The sequence below is a fragment of the Dendropsophus ebraccatus genome, chromosome 13, assembly GCF_027789765.1.
Source record: "Dendropsophus ebraccatus isolate aDenEbr1 chromosome 13, aDenEbr1.pat, whole genome shotgun sequence".
NCBI lineage: Eukaryota > Metazoa > Chordata > Amphibia > Anura > Hylidae > Dendropsophus > Dendropsophus ebraccatus.
This window is the reverse complement of record NC_091466.1, coordinates 74,021,281-74,043,351: the sequence shown is the minus strand read 5'-3', so window position 1 is coordinate 74,043,351 and position 22,071 is coordinate 74,021,281. Positions and strand designations below refer to the sequence as shown.

General features: G+C 43.2%; 1 protein-coding gene across 4 annotated transcripts in view; it reads left to right on the top strand.

Annotated features, from left to right (window-relative positions):
- Positions 1–22,071, top strand: part of UBR1 (ubiquitin protein ligase E3 component n-recognin 1) — a 50,678-nt gene that overhangs the window by 20,163 nt on the left and 8,444 nt on the right. For 3 of the 4 annotated variants that reach the window (XM_069951172.1, XM_069951171.1, XM_069951174.1), the window contains 23 exons: positions 1,163–1,291; positions 1,423–1,603; positions 2,823–2,884; positions 4,296–4,406; positions 5,298–5,363; positions 6,372–6,476; positions 7,419–7,482; positions 8,140–8,264; positions 8,961–9,013; positions 9,660–9,762; positions 10,739–10,787; positions 10,980–11,134; positions 12,085–12,184; positions 12,632–12,741; positions 13,288–13,374; positions 14,236–14,411; positions 15,113–15,318; positions 15,748–15,841; positions 16,514–16,666; positions 17,756–17,853; positions 18,810–18,900; positions 20,044–20,192; positions 20,267–20,322. In XM_069951172.1, the coding sequence (XP_069807273.1) occupies positions 1,163–1,291; positions 1,423–1,603; positions 2,823–2,884; positions 4,296–4,406; positions 5,298–5,363; positions 6,372–6,476; positions 7,419–7,482; positions 8,140–8,264; positions 8,961–9,013; positions 9,660–9,762; positions 10,739–10,787; positions 10,980–11,134; positions 12,085–12,184; positions 12,632–12,741; positions 13,288–13,374; positions 14,236–14,411; positions 15,113–15,318; positions 15,748–15,841; positions 16,514–16,666; positions 17,756–17,853; positions 18,810–18,900; positions 20,044–20,192; positions 20,267–20,322 (2,523 nt within the window). The remainder of the gene's footprint in view (positions 1–1,162; positions 1,292–1,422; positions 1,604–2,822; positions 2,885–4,295; positions 4,407–5,297; positions 5,364–6,371; positions 6,477–7,418; positions 7,483–8,139; positions 8,265–8,960; positions 9,014–9,659; positions 9,763–10,738; positions 10,788–10,979; positions 11,135–12,084; positions 12,185–12,631; positions 12,742–13,287; positions 13,375–14,235; positions 14,412–15,112; positions 15,319–15,747; positions 15,842–16,513; positions 16,667–17,755; positions 17,854–18,809; positions 18,901–20,043; positions 20,193–20,266; positions 20,323–22,071) is intronic. The other variant, XM_069951173.1, reaches the window with a different exon arrangement.

Here is a 22,071-nt window from a genome sequence, read left to right as displayed (position 1 = left end):
TCACAAGCACAAGTGCGTCTTATTCAGCGTTTTTTTGGCATGTAGCCTTGATTTCATTTTGCTTAGTGTATCCAGCACAGCAAGGCCAAACTAGATGTCATACTGCTGATCTACTGATCATTCCTCCCATTGTATGACAACTGAGGCCAGATTTGTGATGAAGATTTGAACTCCATTTATTATATAAGTCCACACTACAAATATTTTAGAATTGGCTCAGGGTGCCATTGAAAAAAAAAAAGTCATAAGTCATAGCCAGACCCCCCCCCCCTACCTCTCCCTCCCTCCCTCCGCAGACCAAAAAGGGCTGAGGGGGAAGAGGATACAGTGGTGTGTATCCTCTTCCCCCTCAGCCCTTTTTGCTAGGGCTGGAAAACCCTTTTAAAGTGTCACTGTCGTATCTTTTTTTTTTTTTTTTTGCAGAAATAGTACAGTCGATTTTAAGAAACGGCTGTCCAGGCATGATGGGAATTGTAGTTTTGCAACAGCTGGAGGGCCGCAGGTTCCCCCATCCCTGGTTTAGGCGATTGCAGTCTGAGTTAGCACACAGCTGAGCAATTCACTGACAGCACACTGCTCTATCTGGCTTATTGCAGTAAATCCAGGCTCCATAGACTTACTATATATTCTATTTCCAGCAGTGAGCTGGGGAGTGAAGAGCTTAGCACTGTGCTTCTCCAAACTACTGTTTAGTGGATGTCTAAAAACCCTGACTGTCTAACTGTAATACTTTAACTACTATGATTATTTATCAGAATGGCCAAAATTTTTCAGATCAACTTGTGCCAGAGATTTGTAATTTTCTATTTAAAAAAAAAAATCACAAGTCTTCCACTACTTATCAGCTGCAGGAAGTGGTGTATTCCTTCCAGTCTGACACAGTGCTCTCTGCTGCCACCTCTGTCCATGTCAGGAACTGTCCAGAGCAGCAGTAAATCCCCATAGAAAACCTCCCCTGCTCTGGACAGTTCCTGACATGGACAGAGGTGGCAGCAGAGAGCACTGTGTCAGACTGGAAAGAATACACCTCTTACTGCAGGACATACGGCAGCTGATAAGTACTTAAAGACTGGTGATTTGTTTTTTTTTACTAGAAGTATATTACAAATCTCTGGCACAAAAACTTGTGTACCCTTTTAACTTTCCTGTATGTGTCGTTCAGGGCATGGAGGCAATAAGCAGAATGATAGGACAGCATGTGGAGATGGACTCTGACTGGGAGGCCGCCATAGCCATGCAGATGCAGCTGAAGAACGTACTGATGTTAATCCAGGAGTGGTGTTCCAGCAATGTAAGAACATGCCCTGCCATCTATAATCTGTGATCAATGTACTGTTATATAGTGACATTTCCCTGCTAGCCATCACTCATAATCTCTATACACACATGACATGAACATTTCCTCTTGTTTCTGTGTTACAGGAAGGTGTATTGCTGAAGACCTACAAGGATTGTCATCATAGTGTCCTTCGGTGCATTAAACCAGTCACCCCTCAGCAGAAGACTCCCGTAGAGATGTGTGGTCATTCGTATCACAGCTATCCGTTCACAGTCTCCAGGAACCCTGTCAGCATTCATCTGCCCCTCTCCCGGATGTTAGCAGGTGTGCAAGATGAGGGGTGTAGTAGTAGATAAGGGGAGTAGCAGTAGTGGGCATAGTAGTATGAGGAGTGGGGGGTAGTAGTAGCAGCAATGGTAGGGCAACCAGTACAGCAGTATTAGGAGCTGTATTGGGGGTAGTAGTAGAGCAGTATGGGGAGTAGTATTGGGGGTAGTAGTAGAGCAGTATGGGGAGTAGTATTGGGGGTAGTAGTAGAGCAGTATGGGGAGTAGTATTGGGGGTAGTAGTAGAGCAGTATGGGGAGTAGTATTGGGGGTAGTAGTAGAGCAGTATGGGGAGTAGTATTTGGGTAGTAGTAGAGCAGTATGGGGAGTAGTATTGGGGGTAGTAGTAGAGCAGTATGGGGAGTAGTATTTGGGTAGTAGTAGAGTAGTATTGGGGGTAGTAGTAGAGCAGTATGGGGAGAAGTTTTTTGGGTAGTAGTAGAGTAGTATTGGGGGTAGTAGTAGAGCAGTATGGGGAGAAGTTTTTGGGTAGTAGTAGAGTAGTATTGGGGGTAGTAGTAGAGTAGTATTGGGGGTAGTAGTAGAGTAGTCTTGCAGTACTGACTGCACTGACTAGCACCACACAGTAAACACAACTCACACCATGAAGCGGGCACCAGCTCCATGTCTCCGGTGCTCTAAGGAGCCGCAGTGCAGTGCTCCAGGTGCGGGCGGGCTGCGGTGCTTCGGGTGAGGGCTGCGATCATGTAGGTGGGTGTGTGTTTGGTAGGGTGGCTTTTGCGGTTCCCCGGGAGCGGGCGTGTGGTCCTGCTATGACCTGCAGGAGGAGCAGTAGGATTTATCGATTTCATTCAATTAATCGCCCAGCCCTACCTGGGAGTATCAAACTTGCGCCCAACTACAATTCCCATCATCCCTGAGCAGAGAAAGGTAAAGCTCCGGCTGTGCATGCATGATGGGGCTTGAAGTTTTGCAACAACTGCAGAGCTGCGAGTTTGACACCTGTGGGATCTTAAGTGTTTGATGGTTGGAGTCCAAAATCTTTTGTTTCCTGAGGAACATCAGAACAATTGGGACTATGTATGGATGAGCTTCTGTACTGTCGCTTCATTCTGGGGGTTGAACCACCACTGGTCCATGGCTTATTATAAAGGATAGGCTAGCAATGTTTTAAGTGGAAAAATAAGTTGTAATGCTGCAGATTCATCTTTTTGGGGTGGTGTTATTATGATCATCTTAACACTTTGTTTTTGCAGGTCTGCATTCACAAATGAGTAAAACGGGAGTCCTCTCCAAACTACAAGACCTTATTTCTCTGGTATAACTGGTTGCTTATAAATTATAATTACAATGAAGGGGCTGACCACCACCCTGCTGTAAAAGCTGTGGCCTGTCTAGTGTTTGTGTGTGTATATAGAAATGTAAAAAAATATATATATATATTTGTGTGTGTGTGTGTATATATATATATATATATATATATATATATATAATATTATATTATCTTTAAATACACACTGTGAGTCAAATGTCTCAGGGCACCCCTTTTTTCAGAAACTAAATTTAAAATGTGTAGCTCTAGATTTCCCAGGGGGTAATGGCTGAAGGGGCTATGTCGAGAACATGGCCACCATCTTTAAAGCTGCCAATTTGGATTATGAGCAAGTTTTTCTAATGGGATTGTGGTCATGCAGTGTATCGAAGGAGACCAGAACTGCCCTATTATCAACGCAGAGAGTTACAGCAGCAACTGTACACTGTCCCTGTGATGCTCAGCTGTTAGACGTGTTCAGTGAGCTGTCCCTGGCACTGAACACAGAGCCGAAGGCATTTTTTTTTTTTTTTTTTTGCAACTTACTGTGTTGATAACTTATGGACCACACGAGATATTGCAAATCTGATGAGAGCAATCAATTTCTGAGAGCATTCTGTCTTTGATAGGCTGCATGACCATCTTTATATTGGAGAAAGTTGCCCTTCATCAAATATGACTGCTTTCAAGGTGGCAGCCATGTTCGAGACATAGCCAAAAACAGGGATGGGGAACCTTTAGTCCTCCAGCTGTTGCAAAACTACAATTCCCATCATGCATGGCCAGCCAATGACTGTCCAGGTATGTTGGAAATTGTAGTTTTGCAACAGCTGGAGGACTAAAGGTTCCCCATCCCTGAGCTAAAAGATAGGCCCCCTCACACATTATGCTGTGTTGTTCAGATACTTCATTTTTCCTTTTGCTTCTGAAATAACAGGGTGTCCTAAGACTTTTGACTCATCTTATTTCTATATTATACTGTCTAGATATACACTATGGGGGAGATTTATCAAACATGCTGTAAAGTGAAACTGGCTCAGATTCCACTTTTAATTCCTCAGACTTTTTGGAGAATGAAAGGTGGAATCTGATTGGTTGCTGGGGGCAACTGAGCCAGTTTCACTTTACACCATGTTTGATAAATCTCCCCCTACATTTCTATACATCATACATATATAGCTTCTTTACCAACTTCATAAACTATCTATATATATATATATCTATATATATATATATATATATATATATCTATATATATATATCTATATATATATATCTATATATATATATCTATATATATATATCTATATATATATATATATATATATATATATATATATATATATATATATATATATATATATATATATATTTATTATATATGTGCTCCTGACAGAATGTTTTCTGTATCGGTCAGAACGACTTCCAGGTGGAACTTCTCATTGAAAGTCCATTGCGATGTCTGGTGCTTGCTGGTCAAGTAGCTGCTGAGATGTGGAAGAGAAATGGCCTCACCATCATTAGCCAGGTATAGACACATGGTAGAACAGATCATTCATCATCACCTAATGCCCTGGGGATGTGAAGAAGTTTCTGCATGGGCCTCCACTTCAATGTCACCCATCAGTCACATGAATAATTACATTGTCTGTACTGGAGTAATGGCAACACTGTGTATGTGCAGCCCTGTGGGAATGTGACCACTAACAAAGTGCTTTTCAATTACATACTACAATGAGATTTATTTCATATACAGATGGATCTAGTAGCAACAAAAACATTTAGAAATGCCTTGGAATACCTAAATAATCTTAAAGGGGAACTCTCAGCAAGTTAGACAAATCTAACCTGCTGATGGCCCCCTATAACACCCGGGACGCTGTGGAGGAAGGTATGTGTGTTACCTTCCTCCTCTGCACCGGTATCGGGCTGTTAGTCGGGGTAAACTCAGCTCTGGAGCACTGGCACGTCATCCGGCCCACCCCCTCTGTTGATCAACCGGCACTCCGGTGGCGTCTGTGGTGCGGTGCACGAGGCAATAGTTATGACAAAAGACCGCTAGCAGCTTTATGCAATTAAGCTCACCATAAGCATTACAGTAGCGAGTGCCGGGATTTCTTTACCATTATTTTGATTAACCATTAGAAGGGCCTGGCCGGATGACGTGGCAGTGCTCCTAGCTGTGCTCCGGAGTGGAGTTTACCCCTACTAACAGCGTGGGACCAGTGCAAGAGGTGGAGGCTCACACATACCTTCCTCCTCAGTTTCCCCACCGCTATATGGAGCTATGAACCTGCTGATATTTCCCCTTTAAGATTTTATGGTCTATTGAAATCTAATAAATATGATTTTTTTATAGTCTTACTTTGTGTAGGTTCTTATGAAATATTTATCTATATATCTCATATTATCCTTTTAGGTTTTCTACTATCATGATGTCAAATGCAGAGAAGAAATGTATGATAAAGACATTTTGATGCTTCAGGTACTTATGTTTATTCATAAATCTTAAGTTTCCAGTAGGAAGGTTTAGAGTACTCCTTCCGGGGTCTATCATGTGCATAGCCTAGTATATTAGTTTAAGGGCTTGGCCACTTTATAGTAAAATACTTCAGCGTACAGTATTAAGTGTACTCACTGTATATACTTACAGCAGCTCCCTGTGTACTCACTGTATATACTGACAGCAGCTCCCTGTGTACTCACTGTATATACTGACAGCAGCTCCCTGTGTACTCACTGTATATACTGACAGCAGCTCCCTGTGTACCTCATAGAGCTAAAATCAGACTCACTCCTCTCCTCCAGGCTGAGCTGCCCTGCTTTGTGGTGAGTCTGTCCATAAGATGGCCGACATGGAGGATCGTGTGACCATGCCCCGCCTCCAGTGTTCTCCATTGGCAAAAAAAGTCTTAGTGGTGGACACTGGATGGGGAGCATGGTCACATGCTCCTCCATGTCAGCCATCTTATGGACAGACTCGCCACAGAGCAAGACATCATGTACAGTGAGTACACGTACTGATACTGTACACTGAACTATTTTACTATGAAGTGGCCAACCCCTTTAACTGGTAGTGCCAGGACAGCTAGCAGGTATACAACCCATGCCAGCCCCCCCGCTACGTTGTCAGATGACTCACAGCTTGCTCAGCTCCAATTGGCTAGGGGAGGCTGTCAGTCATCTGATGCTCCCAGCCGAAGATGTGGTAGGAAGAAAAAAACAGATGCCGCCAACCGGAGTTCCAGGGACCTGTGAGTGGCAGGAAATTTCGAACAAAGATGGACCCAGGAGTGAGGGTGAGTATAAAAACGCTGTTTGACACCAGTAATCAAATACCAAATGCTCAGGTTCGGATTTACCCAAGCATCCTCAAGGTTTGCCCATCTCTATTTATTACATAGAAATCTGACTTCTTGTGTGTAATGCTTTTCTGTCTACAAAACGTTGTAAAACATTTCATGTGGCGTACAAGTTTCCTTCCTCTCTGTAGATTGGGGCTTCGTATATGGATCCAAATAGTTTCCTGCTCCTGGTGCTGGATAGATATGAGCTTGTGGAAGCTTTGTCTACAGTTTCTATGCCGACCAAAGACATGGTATGACTTTTTACTACTTTTGTTATCGGTATGATGCACACAACACGTTTTTTTTTGGCTGACTTTAATTGTGGCAGTGAGTTGTGGACTTTTAATGCTGCAAATGCTGCTTGCGTTAGGAGAAAATTTTCATAGAAGTATTAGGTCGAAAATTTTCATAAAAGTATTATATTGCCCCCTAAAGTTATACAAATCCCCAATATACACTTATTATGGGAAATGCTTATAAAGTGCTTTTTTTCCCTGCACTTAATACTGCATCAAGGCTTCACTTCCTGGATAACATGGTGATGTCACTTCCTGGATAACATGGTGATGTCACTTCCTGGATAACGTGGTGATGTCACTTCCTGGATAACGTGGTTATGTCACAACCCGACTCCCAGAGATATGTGGGCTGTGGCTGCTGGAGAGGATGATGGCAGGGGGACACTGAGGGACACAGGCCCTGGAGGGACACTGACCATCCCTCTGCCATCATCCTCTCCAGCAGCCACGACCGCACAGCTCTGGGAGTCAGGTCGTGACATCACCATGTTATCCAGGAAGTGACATCTCCATGTTATCCAGGAAGTGACATCACCATGTTATCCAGGAAGTGACATCTCCATGTTATTCAGGAAGTGAAGCCTTGATGCAGTAGTAAGTGCAGGGAAAAAAAGCACTTTATAAGCTTTTCCATAATAAGTGTATATTGGTGATTTGTATTACTTTTGGGAGGCAATACAATACTTTAATGAAAATAAAAAACTCTGTGTTTGCCCCCAAAAAATTATGCATCAGTTATCCTTTGACTTATATGATTTAGATCAAAATAGTATGTATGTACTTGAGTGCTGTCTATGTGAAAAAGCGTACTAAGGACAGACTGGATCACCTGACTTTCCCAATATCCCAATTGGTACCAAGAACCATGATTTATTGCTCTGTTTATCTCCTCAGGACCAGACAAGACAGTGGAACACTCTCATTGAGGAAATGCTGCATGTTCTTATATGCATAATTGGTAAGAACCGGTCACCTCTTTGTCAATAAAGAAAAAACAAGAAGGCGAGTAAAGTTTTATTTCAATGCAGAATTTGTACTGAGACTCATACCTGTTCCTGAGAGGATAAAATAAACTTTTCTTAAAGGGATATTTTCACAATTAAAAGTTATCCTCTATCCTCAGAAGTAACAAATGGCGGGGGTCTAACTTCTGCAGAGAACAGAGGACAATTGTTCTTCAAGTCAGTGGAGTGGCAGAGCACGTCCGTGTCGGGTGCTCTGTTTTTAATATTTTATGAGGCCTCCCAAACTTTTGATTGTTGGAATACCCCTTTAAATGAATTAGCTTGTTAAATATATGAGCAAGCACAATAAATAGTTCCAGTCCAGATACTTGTTCTCCATAGCTGATCATACACATAGCCAGACTGCAGCGACCTCACCTGACCTTTTTATAGACATCCACAATCTGCCTGGCTCTTTTGTGACATCGGCTTATCTCCTATAGCAACAAAGGATCAGGTATATTTAGAACTAGGAGGGTGCGTTGCACGTTAGATATGAGAGGCAAGCTTTAGTGTTGTATCTATGATAGAATATTATATGATTAGGAATAGAGAGCGACTACACAAGTGGTGACTAGGTTTCATCTCTACTGTTATCATTTCCCTTACAGGTGAGCGGTATATGCCGGGAGTCAGCAATGTTACCAAAGAAGAATGCACCATGAGAGAGATCATTCATCTTCTCTGCATTGAACCCATGGCACACAGTGCCATTGCCAAAGCCTTGCCAGATACGGTATGAACAGTTCCTGCACTAAGTCCTAGAATGCTGTACCGCACCACATGTGCCTAGCACCCAAGGCCGGACTATGTGCACACATTAATGTATGAAGGCTGACCCATTTCAAAGGAGAGGATACTATTTTGCATGATTTATCCTGTTAATGAAATTGATATTGAGAAACTGTCTGTAGGTTTATGGTGTCCTATCTCAAGGCGGCATAAACTAGTGACAGAGAAGCTGAATAGAATGATGTATCACTTACACTGTTCTGTGCAGCTGATCCAGAGATCTCCTCTTGAATAACATGGACAATAAGTAGTCCACTCTATTATGTGCATGAGCTCAGTAGTCCTGGATATTCATGAGAAGCAGAAATCTCCGCCCATCAGCTGCTGATTGGCAGTTATCTATCCATGCTGTGTATAGGAAGTCACCTGTCAATCAGCAGCTGGGGGGAGGGATGTGGCAAGAATCATATTCTCCTGCATATTAGGAGAACGGCTGAACAGAATAATGTAAGCAATACACCGATCTGTTCAGCATTTATATCACTAGTTTATGCTGCCCTCATTTAACATGGAATAAACCTAGTGACAGATTCCCTTTCATGTTGCTTGTGAGTGTTGGAGTGAAGTTAGTTTTATGGCTGACTGCTAGTTTATGCTAGTGACGTGTAAACTGTTCTCTAATTCTAGAATTTGTTTGTAGGAGAATACAGATATTTGCTTGGATACCCTGATCAACAAAGTGGCCACTTTTAAGTAAGTGTTCATCCTTAGTTATAAAGTGTATAGCAGCTCGGAGACTTAAGGGAGTGTTCCGACGAACAAACTTTTCTTTCAGATCCACCGGTTTCAGGAATTTTTGTAGATTTATTTATTTCTATTTAGTCTTCCAGTACTTATCCGCTGCTGTATGTCCTGCAAGAAGCAGCGTATTCTTTCCAGTCTGACACAGTGTTCTCTGCTGCCATCTCTGTCCATGTCAGGAACTGTCCAGAGCAGCAGCAAATCTTTGGCCTCTTTTGTTCATTTGATTGAGAAGGGACTGTGCACGTACAGACTACTTTACCTGTATACATAGGATTAAACTCTGCCTATTCTCCAGATCACTATGTTGAGTAATTTTGGAACTTCTGCTTGCCGTATAGTTTATTTCTTGTCTCCATGTCTTGAAGGGGACAATATATAGGAGACTTATAGTCCACAGAACAACAGTCTGAATATATCTGTAGTAGAAGGAACTCAGGAGACATCTAGGTGCACCTCTTAAACGGAGCAGACCATCTGGTCTGTAGGACTAGTAAAAGATCACCTATATCCAAACCACGTCTCCTCCTTGTGCAATGCCAATGCCATGTGTTGTACTGCTTTACTAACTCTGTATCATATGTTCCCTGTCTTCTAGAAAGCCAGGCGTGTCTGGTCATGGAGTCTATGAATTGAAGGATGAATATCTTAGCCAGTTCAATGTGTTTTTCTATCACTACACCAAGACCCAACGCAGTAAGGTAAAGAGGGCCCTGTCTTGTGGTTTAGTTTAAGAAATGCCTGGTGTGCATCCACTTTATTTTGAATGAATGCCGTATGCAACGTCAGTGGTGTGAGCCGAGCCTAAGTAATGAGTGATTGAAGGACCTGTCCACTCAGGAGCGTTCCTTTTTGTCACATAGTACACATTAAAGGGGTACCCCGGGCAAACGTAAGCTGCTCAGCCATTCAGTGACTGCAGATGTGTCTTGAGAAGAACAAACTTCCCACAGACCTAAACAATCTGCATTTGAATCCTGTGGCCTGGAGTAGGTGCAGCCCCAAGACTTCTTGGAAAATGAAGGGATATAGCCATTGGCCATAGACTGTATCCATGTTTTCCAGGCAGTCTTTTCGGCAAGTTTGCTCATGTCTAGTGTCCTTCCTCGGTCACTGAGCGGACATTTCTGAGCGGGGCTGTGAGGTCACAGGACTGGGAGGATACAGGAGACCAGCGGGTGACCGTGAGCAGTAGTGTTGCAGGGGCATCAGGATTGATTGATTATGTTCCCACCACCCCCTGCCCTCTTGCCCCCCTGGATTACCTTTTTAATGATGTGTCCATAACATGCATAGTAGTTAAAAGTCATAAACACAGACCCCCTGTAGCAATGCAGAATGTCCTTGTATTGTAGTCCCACCAAGTTCAAAAAAGTCAGGAAGCGACCTTACCGATCCTCGTGCCCTGTAGCGCTGCTCCCGGGTCCCATTGACAGGCGGCGGTGTGCTGCAGCCTTTCCAGCTGTGACGTCACGTACCCACCTGAGCGATCGCCCGCTCAGCCAATCAGTGACTGGGGCGGGACATTGCGGGAAAGGGAATTTAGACTTTTAATTCTCAACAGTCAACTAGATGAATTGCAGCAAGTTATGGCCTTGTACCCTACATTATGGCTGCCAACCAGTCCTTTATTTTTATTCAGACATTATCTTTATTGAAAAATGTTTCCTTTTACAGGCGGAGCATACACAGAAAAAAAGGAGGAAACAAGAAAATAGCTCTGAAGGTGAGTGTGTCAGCATTTATAGGGGTCATCCGGGATTAGAAACAGGGGACAGGGGTATCGCTGTTTCTGGAAGAAAGCAGCTGTGATTTGGTAATCCTGGATAACATCTGTAATATCGGCTAAGTAACCGGTGTACTGTACAGAGCTGGAGCAGCATTTATCTGTGTATTCCTTTTCTCCTGGTCTGAACAGCGCTACCTCCGCCGCCTCCTCCAGAGTTTGCTCCAGCTTTTCAGAATGTCAGGAACCTGCTGTACTGCGATGTCATGATGCACCTTCTCCGAACTGTCCTACAGAGGGCAGCGACAGAGGATGCAGTCATGTGGACTGAAGGCATGATACAGCTGGTACAGTCATATTCTCCCTTTAAATCTTTTCAGTAAACATTTTGCAATGCAATGAAGTGTGTCCGAGCAGTGTAGCCATATAAACCCGCCTGCGTTAGGGTCATGGAGAGGCAGTACGATGCATCCACTATCCTGCCAACAGGGCTGTACAAAAAAAAGAGGTAACACAGGTGCTTCCTCCACCTAGGGGTTGGTATCTTTCAGTTCCGTCCAGTACCCCCAGACTCTTCTGGGAGCGAGCATAAGGGAACATATGTGTGTGGGAGAATATATATATATATATATATATATATATATATATATATATATATATATATATATATATATATATATATATATATACAGGTGGTCCTCGACTTACGACGTTGATCCGTTCTTGCGCGGCGTCGTAAACCGAATTTCGCCGTAAGTCGGATCATACATTCATACAGTACTGTACCATAATAACAGTACTGTGCTGTAAACACTTAGCCTATCCTAACACCTACTGTATGCTAACACAGTACCCTACATAAGTATCAATAAACACATAGGTACATCAGGTGGCATCAGCAGAGTCTGGCTTAGGTTTGGGAGCCATAATGCAGGGCGTTATAGCAGCCAGGAGACTTGTTTTTCTCAGTCTGGAACCTGTCACTGTATAGTATAGTACAGTACTGTACTGTATTCTTCCGCCACTGCACGTACTCGACTTACGGCGGAACCGCGTAGGTCGGAACAAGGCGTCGGAACAAAGCGTCGTAACCACGAAACGTCCTAACTCGAGACCGTCGTAACCCGAGGACCACCTGTATGTGTGTGTGTATATATATATATATATATATATATATATATATATATATATATATATATATATATATATATAATATATATATTTTTTTTATTATTTATTTATTTTTATTTCTGGGTATTTCCTCCTAGGTGCTGATGAGTTTCTTCTGTCATTATAGGCACTTCATATTATAGCGCTGGGTTTGATAGAAGAAAAGTATCAGCTACAGAAGGCAGCTGAGGAAGAAGTAACATTTGATTTCTATCACAAGGCATCACGTAAGTAAGCTTTTACTCTAAGAGGGACATTTATAAAGACCGGCATACTCATACGACAGTCTTAAATAAAGCCCCACCCCAATTGCTCCTCCGGATTCACTAAGAGGCGCATAATGAGTCCCTCCCGACCTGCGACTGCCGGATGACACAGGCTTTGTAAATGTCCCCACAAATGTTTTTGGGTCTCTCTGTTCTGCTGTCTGTGATCTCCTAGTTGGCACTTCACTATGGCCACATGTTTTCCTGGTACCACATCTGATGTAAAATATCCATCTGCTGTTTTTGTCTGCCATTAACATTGTGAATATGTGTAATATATATATATATATATATATATATATATATATATATATATATATATATATATATATATATATATATATATATATATGTATATTTATATATATAATATAATTTTATTTTTATTTATTTTTTTAATATGGGCAGGAATTGGAAGTTCAGATGTAAATGCTTTAAGCCTTGTGACTATGCTGGAGAAGCTGAAAGGTGTACCACAACTCGAGGCCCAGAAAGACATGATTAGCTGGGTGTGGCAGGTAAGGGCTGTTGGGTATGGCGGATCTAGTCAGAAACATTTTATATCCAACTCAGTCTGTATATGATCATGAACAACCAACAGGGCATATGCATTCAGTATTTATTATATTTTCTTTTTTAACTTGGCACCCGCGGCAGAACCCACCCTACCCTTGTATAAAGGATCATATAATTTTCCTCTTCTGCCGATCTTGTCGCAGAGAAATCTCTGGAGCAGTGATTTCCTATGGACATCGGACTCATCTCTGCTTATTTACATATTGAGCAGGTGGAGATTTTTCTGCGCCAGGAGCGGCAGGAGGGGGTAGGTATATGATACTTTACCCAGAGGTGGGTTCTGTCCACCTATAGCATTAAAGAGGACAGAAATAAGGTTTATATTAAATAGCACCACATTCTCAATATTGTAATAAGTTGTCTTGCTCTCTACCATAAACCTCCAGGGGTCCTCAGTAGTATTGGGGGGGGGGGGCAAATAAGTTTTAGCAGTTTATTATTACTACTAGTCTTTCCCAGTGGATTTTATTAGACGTTTGTTGTTCTAGTTGTTGGAATCTGTGAAAAGACTTCGTGAGAAATCTGGTCAGATGGCAATCGCTATGTCATCTGGTGATGTTGGGAAAGTGGATGAGGTAAGCAGAGATGGTGGCGTTCTATCTTGTACTATCATTTCCTACAACTTTCCAGTAAGGCCAGAAAGTCTAGAACTATTTCACTATTTGAGATAACAGAAGAGAACAAATGTTCCTTTAGGGCCCTATTACACGGAGCGATAATCTGCTGAATCGGGCCGATTACCAGATCATCGCTCATTGTAATAAAGAAAACGATCAGCCGATGATGCTGATCATCGGCTGATTGTGTCTTTATGTCCTGCCCTAAAATCATTGGCGGCCAACCTGGCATCGCTATGTGTAATAGCGATGTGCGGCCGACGGATGATGAATCTGTAAATAAAATAATAAAGCTCATACATTACCTCTCCGCGCTCCACAGTTTTCTCCGGGCTTCTGCCAACTCCCTGCAGCCTTTGGTGGAACTTCAGAGCTGGTGACTGAAGTGACAGGCCTCTCAGCCAATCACTGGCTGGGACGGCACCACAGCAGCCAGTGATTGGCTTAGCGGCCTGTCACTTCAGGAACCGGCTCTGGTGAGCGGGCAGGGAGTTGGGAAGACACCGGGAGCATGGAGAGGTATGTATTGTTTTGTATTGCATGATTATCGAGCCGTGTAATAGGCTGCTCTAGAGGATCGGCGCTCGTTTACTTTATTGATCGGCCCTTACACAGCCCCTCTTGCAACGCTATGCTGGGCTGATGGCTCGCTGAGGCTTCCATGCGACTTTTGTGCATGAGTCCAAGTAAATTAATTGCTTCAGCAACCATGCAACCCAGTACTTGGCTCTTTCAATACCCGATCTAACGTCTGCTATGCCACGGTTTTGTTTTGTTTTTTTATGTTTCGGGTTACCTATTTTTTGTATCCACTGTTAGGGACAAAGCTCCCAAGACAAAGAAAAAAGGAAACGTAAGGCAGAGGCAGCGAGACTTCACCGCCAGAAGATCATGGCACAGATGTCTGCTATGCAAAAGAATTTTATTGAAACAAACAAACTTTTATATGACACCACTCAGGAAGCACAGACGCCTTGCATTCCCAGTGAGGAGAAGTAAGATCTCAAGGGTTTTACATATTACGCTATAAATGGCAGGATGGGGGTGAAGAGGTTACCGATGCGCTGGGTTTGCAAGATTCTATGTGGGCAGAAATTAAAGAAAAAGCAGCGCAGCAAGGAAGTGGTTAAACTGACCATGAAGGAAAGCCTGCAGACTAAATTAGATACAGAAGCTGGATATATGCACGGCAAGGAAGGGGTTACACCAAGCTCTGAAACCACTGCTGCATAGGAGTGGGAAGCCTTGATTTACCTTACAAAGACAGTGAGGTTCCTTAGGAGACACACACATATGTCTTTATCTTTGCACACCTGGTGGTAGAATCACCAAGTCAGGGTTGGGGAACCTTGGCTCTCCAGCTGCTGCAAAACTACAACTCCCATCATGTCTGGACAGCCAAAGCTTTAGCTTGATGGGAGTTGTAGTTTTGCAACAGCTGGAGAGCCAAGGTTCACTACCCCTGACCTAGGATATCACATGGAGTGAAGTTGTTTGAAATGAGAGACCATTTCTAGTAGGAGAGTATCAGCCGCTTGTTCTGCCTCTAAGTTGTGCCCTCCCTTAGGACCTGGTAGACAATGACTTTTCTTAGTGGCCACAATAGGTTTGCTCTATAGGTTGATAGCTTGTAAATGCTGCTTATGTCCACTTGTCTATTATTATATGTAATGTGTTAAGTATTGATTCTGTTTAGCTCATTACCAGTTGTTGGAGGTTCCAAGATCACTTTGGGTCCCAAGCGTGGACCATCCGTGCCTGACAAAGAAGTTCTTACATGCATCCTGTGCCAGGAGGAGCAAGAAGTGCGGCTAGACAGACCTACAATGGTGCTGACTGCCGGCGTGCAGAAATCTACCACCCTGTCCCAGTCCCGAGGCCTAGCTGTCATACACTCAGGTGGTATGTATTCACATGATGGTTAAAATCCACTGCAGACCCTTAGATTTGTGTAGATATTTTTGCATCAACCGGTATCATAAATTTAGATAGATTTGTAATGTACTTCTATTAAAAAATCTCAATTGTTCCCATATTTGTTAGCTGCTGTATGTCCTGCAGGAAGTGTTTTATTTTCAGTCTGACACAGTGCTCTCTGCTGACCTCTCTGGCCGAGACAAAGCAGGGGCGGTTTTCTTTGGGGAGTAATAGAAAACCGAGACAGAGTTCCTGTCTCGGCCAGAGATGTCAGCAAAGAGCACTGTTTTAGACTAAAATTAAAACACTTCATGCATGACATACAGCAGCTACTAAGTATGGGAAGAATTGAGATTTTTTTTTTTAGAAGTAAATTACAAAAAATTTAACGCTGAATGTTTTGGTCTTTTTCAGAATCATTGAATCCAATGTTTACAAGCCCAGAGTTATCTTGCGGAACCCATACCGGGAGCTGTGGTCATGTGATGCATGTGACCTGCTGGCAGAAGTAAGTGTGACTATAGCGACATTAAAGGGGAACTCCTATGAATGGATTTTTCTTTTAAATCATCTGGTGTCAGAATGTTATACAGATTTGTAATTTAATTCTGTTTTAAAATGTAAAGACTTCCAGTACTTATCAGCTGCTGTATGTCCCGCAGGAAGTAATGTATTATCTCCAGTCTGACACAGTGCTCTCTGCTGCCACCTTTGTCCAGAGCAGTATCCCCATAGAAAATATAACGAAGGAAGAAATGAATCCAAGCACTCACCAGGCAAGTCAATCTTCGGTGGGTTTATTCAAACATAACAGGAAGGGAGCGGTGGCACAGGTGCGGGAGCTTATAGCAGACCCATAGAAAACCTCTCCTGCTCTGGACAGTTCCTGACTTGGACAGAGGTAGCAGCAGAGAGCACTGTGTCAGACTGGAAAGAATACACCACTTCCTGCTGGACATACAGCAGCTGATAAGTACTGAAAGACTGGAGATTTTTTAATAGAAGTAAATTACAAATCTATATAACTTCCTTACAGTTGATTTGAAAGATTTTTTTTTTGTCGGAGTACCCCTTTAATCACTATAAGTCATGTTAGGTTAGCTTACACCCAAACGTTTGCACAAGTGGCTTTGCTTTCCATGCCCCATTTGCAGTTCTATATGTTTATGCCGGTTTTCAGGTTTTTTGAGGCCATGCAACTTAACATACAGCAGCGTCTTCATGTGGATCTGATCTATGACCTTGGCAGTGGAGAATATTTATGCCCTTTATGCAAGTGTCGCTGCAACTCTGTTATTCCCATCATCCCGATCGTGTCAGAACAAGTGAGCAGGTGATCAACCACTTCATATTTGACCTGTGTTTTATTCCTTTTGTATTATTGTCTGATATGTGCAGTTTGTCTTTTGTTTTCTTGCTTAACCCCCTCCCATCGCTGCTGCCTGTGCCCGATGCTGCAGCAATGTTAATCAATGTTTCCTGGATGACACGGGCACAGAAGCTGTGCCTGTGTCATCCATGGCGGATCTCAGCTATCAGTGATAGACAGGCACCTGCCGCAACTGTCAGCACCGGAGCCACACTCCAATAGTAACAGTTAACCCTATAGATGCTGCGATCAGCGCGACTGTAGCATCTATAGGGATAGAAGGAGAAATCTGCTTTTACCAAAGGAGAATTCTCCTTTTGATCACCATGTGTGATGTTATTGCGGAGTACGGATGGTAGCCATGGACACTGGAGGCTTCAGATCTCCTGTATCCTGGCTATGGAAGCCGCAGTGCAGAGAGGGAAAGGAAGGGCAGGCATAGAGCACTGCCACAACCTCTGCCCCCTCCCCTCTCTTCCCTGCTGCTGTGAGATAGGGACTTATGGGATCATTATCCAAAAATGACCTAGGCATTGAAGCATCAATGACACATGGTCATTAAAGGGTTAAGCAGCCTTTCATTATTTGGTGTGTGCATAGAACACTGTTGTGCCACAGAGATCTGCCATTCTAGCTATTGGGATTTTTTACTACTGCTCTGGACAGTTCCTGACATGGACAGAGGTGGCAGCAGAGAGCACTGTGTCAGACTGGAGAGAGTACACCACTTCCTGCAGGACACACAGCAGCTGATAAGTACTGGAAGACTGTAGATTTTTTTAATAGAAATAAATTACCAATCTCTGGCACTTTCTGACACCAGTTGATTTGAAAGAATTTTCAGTTTCTGAAAAAGGGTTTTCATGTCAAACTGAAGGTACTGAAACCAACCATGTGCACCAATTAGTATGAGAACATATAGTAGATGTAATCCCAGCTCTAATTTAGCAGTTTATGTTAATCGCAAAAACAAACAATGCCTAAAATACACACTTCTGATGTAGTGGCAGTCACTTTTCCTCCTTTGTTGACTTTCTATACTGTACTCTGCAGTGCGGATGCCGGATCACTGGGAGAGGTGCTGTCATTGTCTCGCTGGTTGGACGTTGTTGGGACCAGGATATCGGGGTACAATCTGAAAATCTCAAAAGGTTTCTGTTTTTATTATTTGGGGATTTCTTGTAGACACACCCTCTTCTATTATTCCAAACCACGGGCAGCATGAAATAGGTACAGGCAGGACACTATGAGTCACAATGAAACACTTGGGCATGTTTAAAGAAGCTGCCAGGACCTGGGTAACTATTCATTCGGGCTGTTCCCAGCAGCTCTACACTCCACAGACCTTGAGTGATGCATCTTTCCCTAGAAATATATAAGAGATACATAACTCCGTGCCAGCAGAGCATGAAACAGCCGCAAGGACTGCCGTAGTGTCCCTGTACCCGCGTATATACCGTGCTTTGGGCAGCATGAACCAGGTGACAAGTTCCCTTTATGTTTGTTTTTCACCTTTGCATTGAGCAGGAATCAGAACCTAGCTGTCAGATCACATGGGCACAGGTCCTGTATAATATATAAGGTCCTGTGCATACTAGCCCATGCAGGTGATGTACATGTTCTGGGGTTAGGCAGTATAAATAAGACATACTCCACTACCTTGTACCACCATAGCTCCTGCCGTAACGTCGTCTGGTCCCTGATTTTTGACTACCTTTTCTACTTCCAAGACAAATCCATCTCATCCTTACCAGTACTCTCACACCCAGTCACTGGCCACCGCTGTGTCCGGACTCAGTCAGTGCTGAAATGATTCTGTCTCGGAAGAAGAAAGGTAAGCCATGAGTGGAGAACCGGGTGATGTAACAACTGGAGCTGCGGGGGCCCAAGTAGGTGAGTATTGTCATGCTTTACAATAAGGGGCACTCCTACACCACCAAAGTCTGTAACTAAGAGGAGGCCACAAGCTATATATCAGGGAGTCTGAAAATGAATGAAGGATTGAAGGCAACCACTAATGTAATGTCTATAGTCTTTAAGTTTGGAAGAACTCTTAGCAGGTTGTGATTATAGATGCAAAATCTGACTTTCCTGTATTTCCTAATAGGAGAAAAGTCCTTATCGCCTGAATTCCTTAGTAGTGAAGGGAGTCAAAGCTTTGACTTCAGATCAATCCTGAGCTTCGGAGTACAATCGCCGTAAGTGTTTCTAAACTGTTATATGGTGGCTGATGCATCTGTTATATGGTGGCTGATGCATCTGTGAACGCTCCTGAAGAGTCCCACTTTGGGTCAGAAGCACAGGCCGTATACTTTTAAAAGATGACAAGGGTTACGTCCATGGACAGCTATAAAGACTTCATAAGTCTATATGTATACATTTATTTAACTGAACACATGCTGAAAGAGTTCAATTCATCTTCTGTGCAATTTGGTTTGAGAATCAGATACATATTTTTAAAGAGGTATTCCACTCAAATATAACTTTTGTTATGTTGCTGCCCATGGTGAGACTAACAATTCCTTCCACACTTTTTATTATCTATTCAGTCTCCTTCCCCCAGTTCTGAGCTGTTGCTTACAGCTGAAGACACAAAAGTCTGTGTGTGAGCTTTTCTCTCCATCTTCCCCCTCCCTTCTAAAACAGCTGATGTAAACAAGTCCCTATCTGCAACTTTGTAATGTCAGCATTTCAAAGTTACAGATAGGGACTTGTTTACATCAGCCATCTCAAAAGGGAGGAGGGAGATCGAGAGAAAAGTTCTCACAAAGATTTTTGTGTCTTCAGCAGAAAGCAGCAGCTCACAGTGAGTTAATCAGCAACTTGACCTCAGAATAACCTTTCCAGCATTACAAAGAAGCTACAGAGTTGCAGATAAAGCCTGCTAGGTACTTGTCTACATCATTGGTCTGGGAGGGAAGGGTGGGAGGGGGAGAGGGAGAGAAAAGCTCACACACAGATTTTTGTGTCTTTAGCAGAAAGCAGCAGCTCAGAACTGGAGGAAGGAGACTGAATAGATAATAAGTATGGATAGAATTGTTGGTTTTAGTATGGGTAGTGACGTATTAAAAGTTATTAAAAGTTATCATCAAACATATCATTATAACATTTCTATACATTGGCAGACATTGATCATTCGTGTGTTCTTTACACTTTTCCAGGGTTTTTACTTTACATGTAAAAATATAATTCTCAATGCTTTTCTATTGAAATCTTGGGATGAGTTGAGCTTTCTCCCAACTTAGGATCCTCACAGTCTTGCATGTATTTCTCAAATAAAAGTATTATTATTATTATTATTATTATTATTATTATTATTATTATTATTATTATTTCTCCAGGCCAAAGTATTCTGCTAGCACAAAAGAAATGCTGGTTCATTTTGCAAACACTGTGTACTGCATCGGCCTGAACCTCCCACCTAATGAGAGTGACCCGCGGCTGCCTATGATGACTTGGAATACATGTGCATTTACTATACAATCCATAGGTAAGTCCATCAAATCACTACAAATAGACACTGATTTAGTGCAGGTCTTACAATGCACCATTGTTCTGTTACAGAGAGTCTGCTAAGGGATGAAGACAAACCTTTGTTTGGTTCCCTGCAGAATCGGCAGGTAAGGGTCAAATAAAAGATGGGGTTAAGTGAGTAGACGTTAGACAGCGGCTTCTCAATGCTTCCTGTTCCTTAAGAGCATTATCTTAGAGCATCAATGTTTAAGAAGCTTTTCTACCTTGGCTTATGCTGGCGTGACTTACATTATGACCTCTTTATTAGAACTGCATCTAACGAACGCTACGCTCACATTTCATAAATAAGTTTAGTGCATACACCGAAATATATATATATATATATATTATATATATATATACATATACATTTATTTGCTGAGAATCGTGTCATTTTGACCTCTGACAGTCAGTACACACAAAATCAGTGTACACATAGGAAGTCATTTATCAAGACTGGCGCAGTAAAGCCGTCTGGCCTGGCGCATTGCGCAAAAATCTACACCTCTGGTTTGCCTGGTTTATGCCGGGGGTAAAACTTGATAAATTGGGTGCTGGAGGAGGCCACACCTCCTCCCCGCTGTGCCCTCCCCCCATCAGGTGAGCATGGGTTACGGCAGCCGTACGCCAGGGAGAAGGCGATAATCTGTGCCTACCCTGTGGCATACCCCAGGGGCATGTTAATAAATCTCCCCCATAATGCATGACAGTACGGGCATCTCCATCAGCAGGAAACCTCTATCAGAAGCCGTGCAATGTTTTATTGTCATCCACAAATGTAATAAAATATACATTGCACATCCGAAATAGCTGCCATGGTCCCACTTCTGTGAAGACGCACGACTTGGGACCCTATTATGCGGAGGGATAATCTGCCAAATCGGTCGCTCCCTGTTATAGAAACAAGAATCAGCAGATGAAACTATCATCGGCTGATCGTTGGTTTAGGTTGGGACCTAAAATTGTTGGGCGCCGACCGTGCATCGCTACGTGTAGTAGCAGCATGTAATAGTGATGCGTAGCCTATGGCTGATGATTGCCCAAATACCTGACATCCTACCTCTCCCCGCTCCCGGTCTTCTCTCCTGTGCTCCGCAGCTTCCCGCTCCTGGTGGTTGCAGCGTCTAAACGGCCTGTCAGCTGACATGCCACTCAACCAATCAAAGACCGCGGCGGTCCCGTCCTGTGATTGGCTGAGGGACCTGTCAGCTGGCAGGCCATTTAGACGCTGCAGCCACTGGGAGCTGCGGAGCACAGGAGCGATTATCGGGCCGTCTATTAGTTCCAGTAAACGAGCGTCGATATAGCAGATCTGCACTCATTTCCTAAAGTGATCGGGCTGTAGTCGGCCCGTGTAATAGGACCCTTACAGTATACAAGAGTTCAGCTATAAAACATTACAGTCACTTGGTTACACAAACATGAAATGTTTTCTCTGCTTGAGGTCTGGGTGTTTAGACCCAACAGATAAATAAAAGGAGACACTGGGCAGGAGACCAGGGAAGAGGGGGATAAATGCAACCTCGTCCACCTACCTCCCCGGTTCCAGCGCTGGGGCCTGCATCACGCTGCTCCATTCTCCAGAGGCTTCCTGGTTTATGACGCAACTTAACACGGGACATTTCAAGCCCACGCAGCTATTCAGCGGCTGCATCGGGGTCCCACCTCTGTCGCTGAATGGCCAAACGTCACGGTTTGAAACATCACGCCTCAATGCACGTCCTATACTAAGGAGTGGAGAACGGAGAAGTGCGATGCGGGAATAATCGCTGGAACTGGAGTGGTAAGTGAACGTGGTTGCTTTCATCCACCCCCTCCCTGGCCATAGTGAAAAAAGCCTTCCCGACCAGATTACC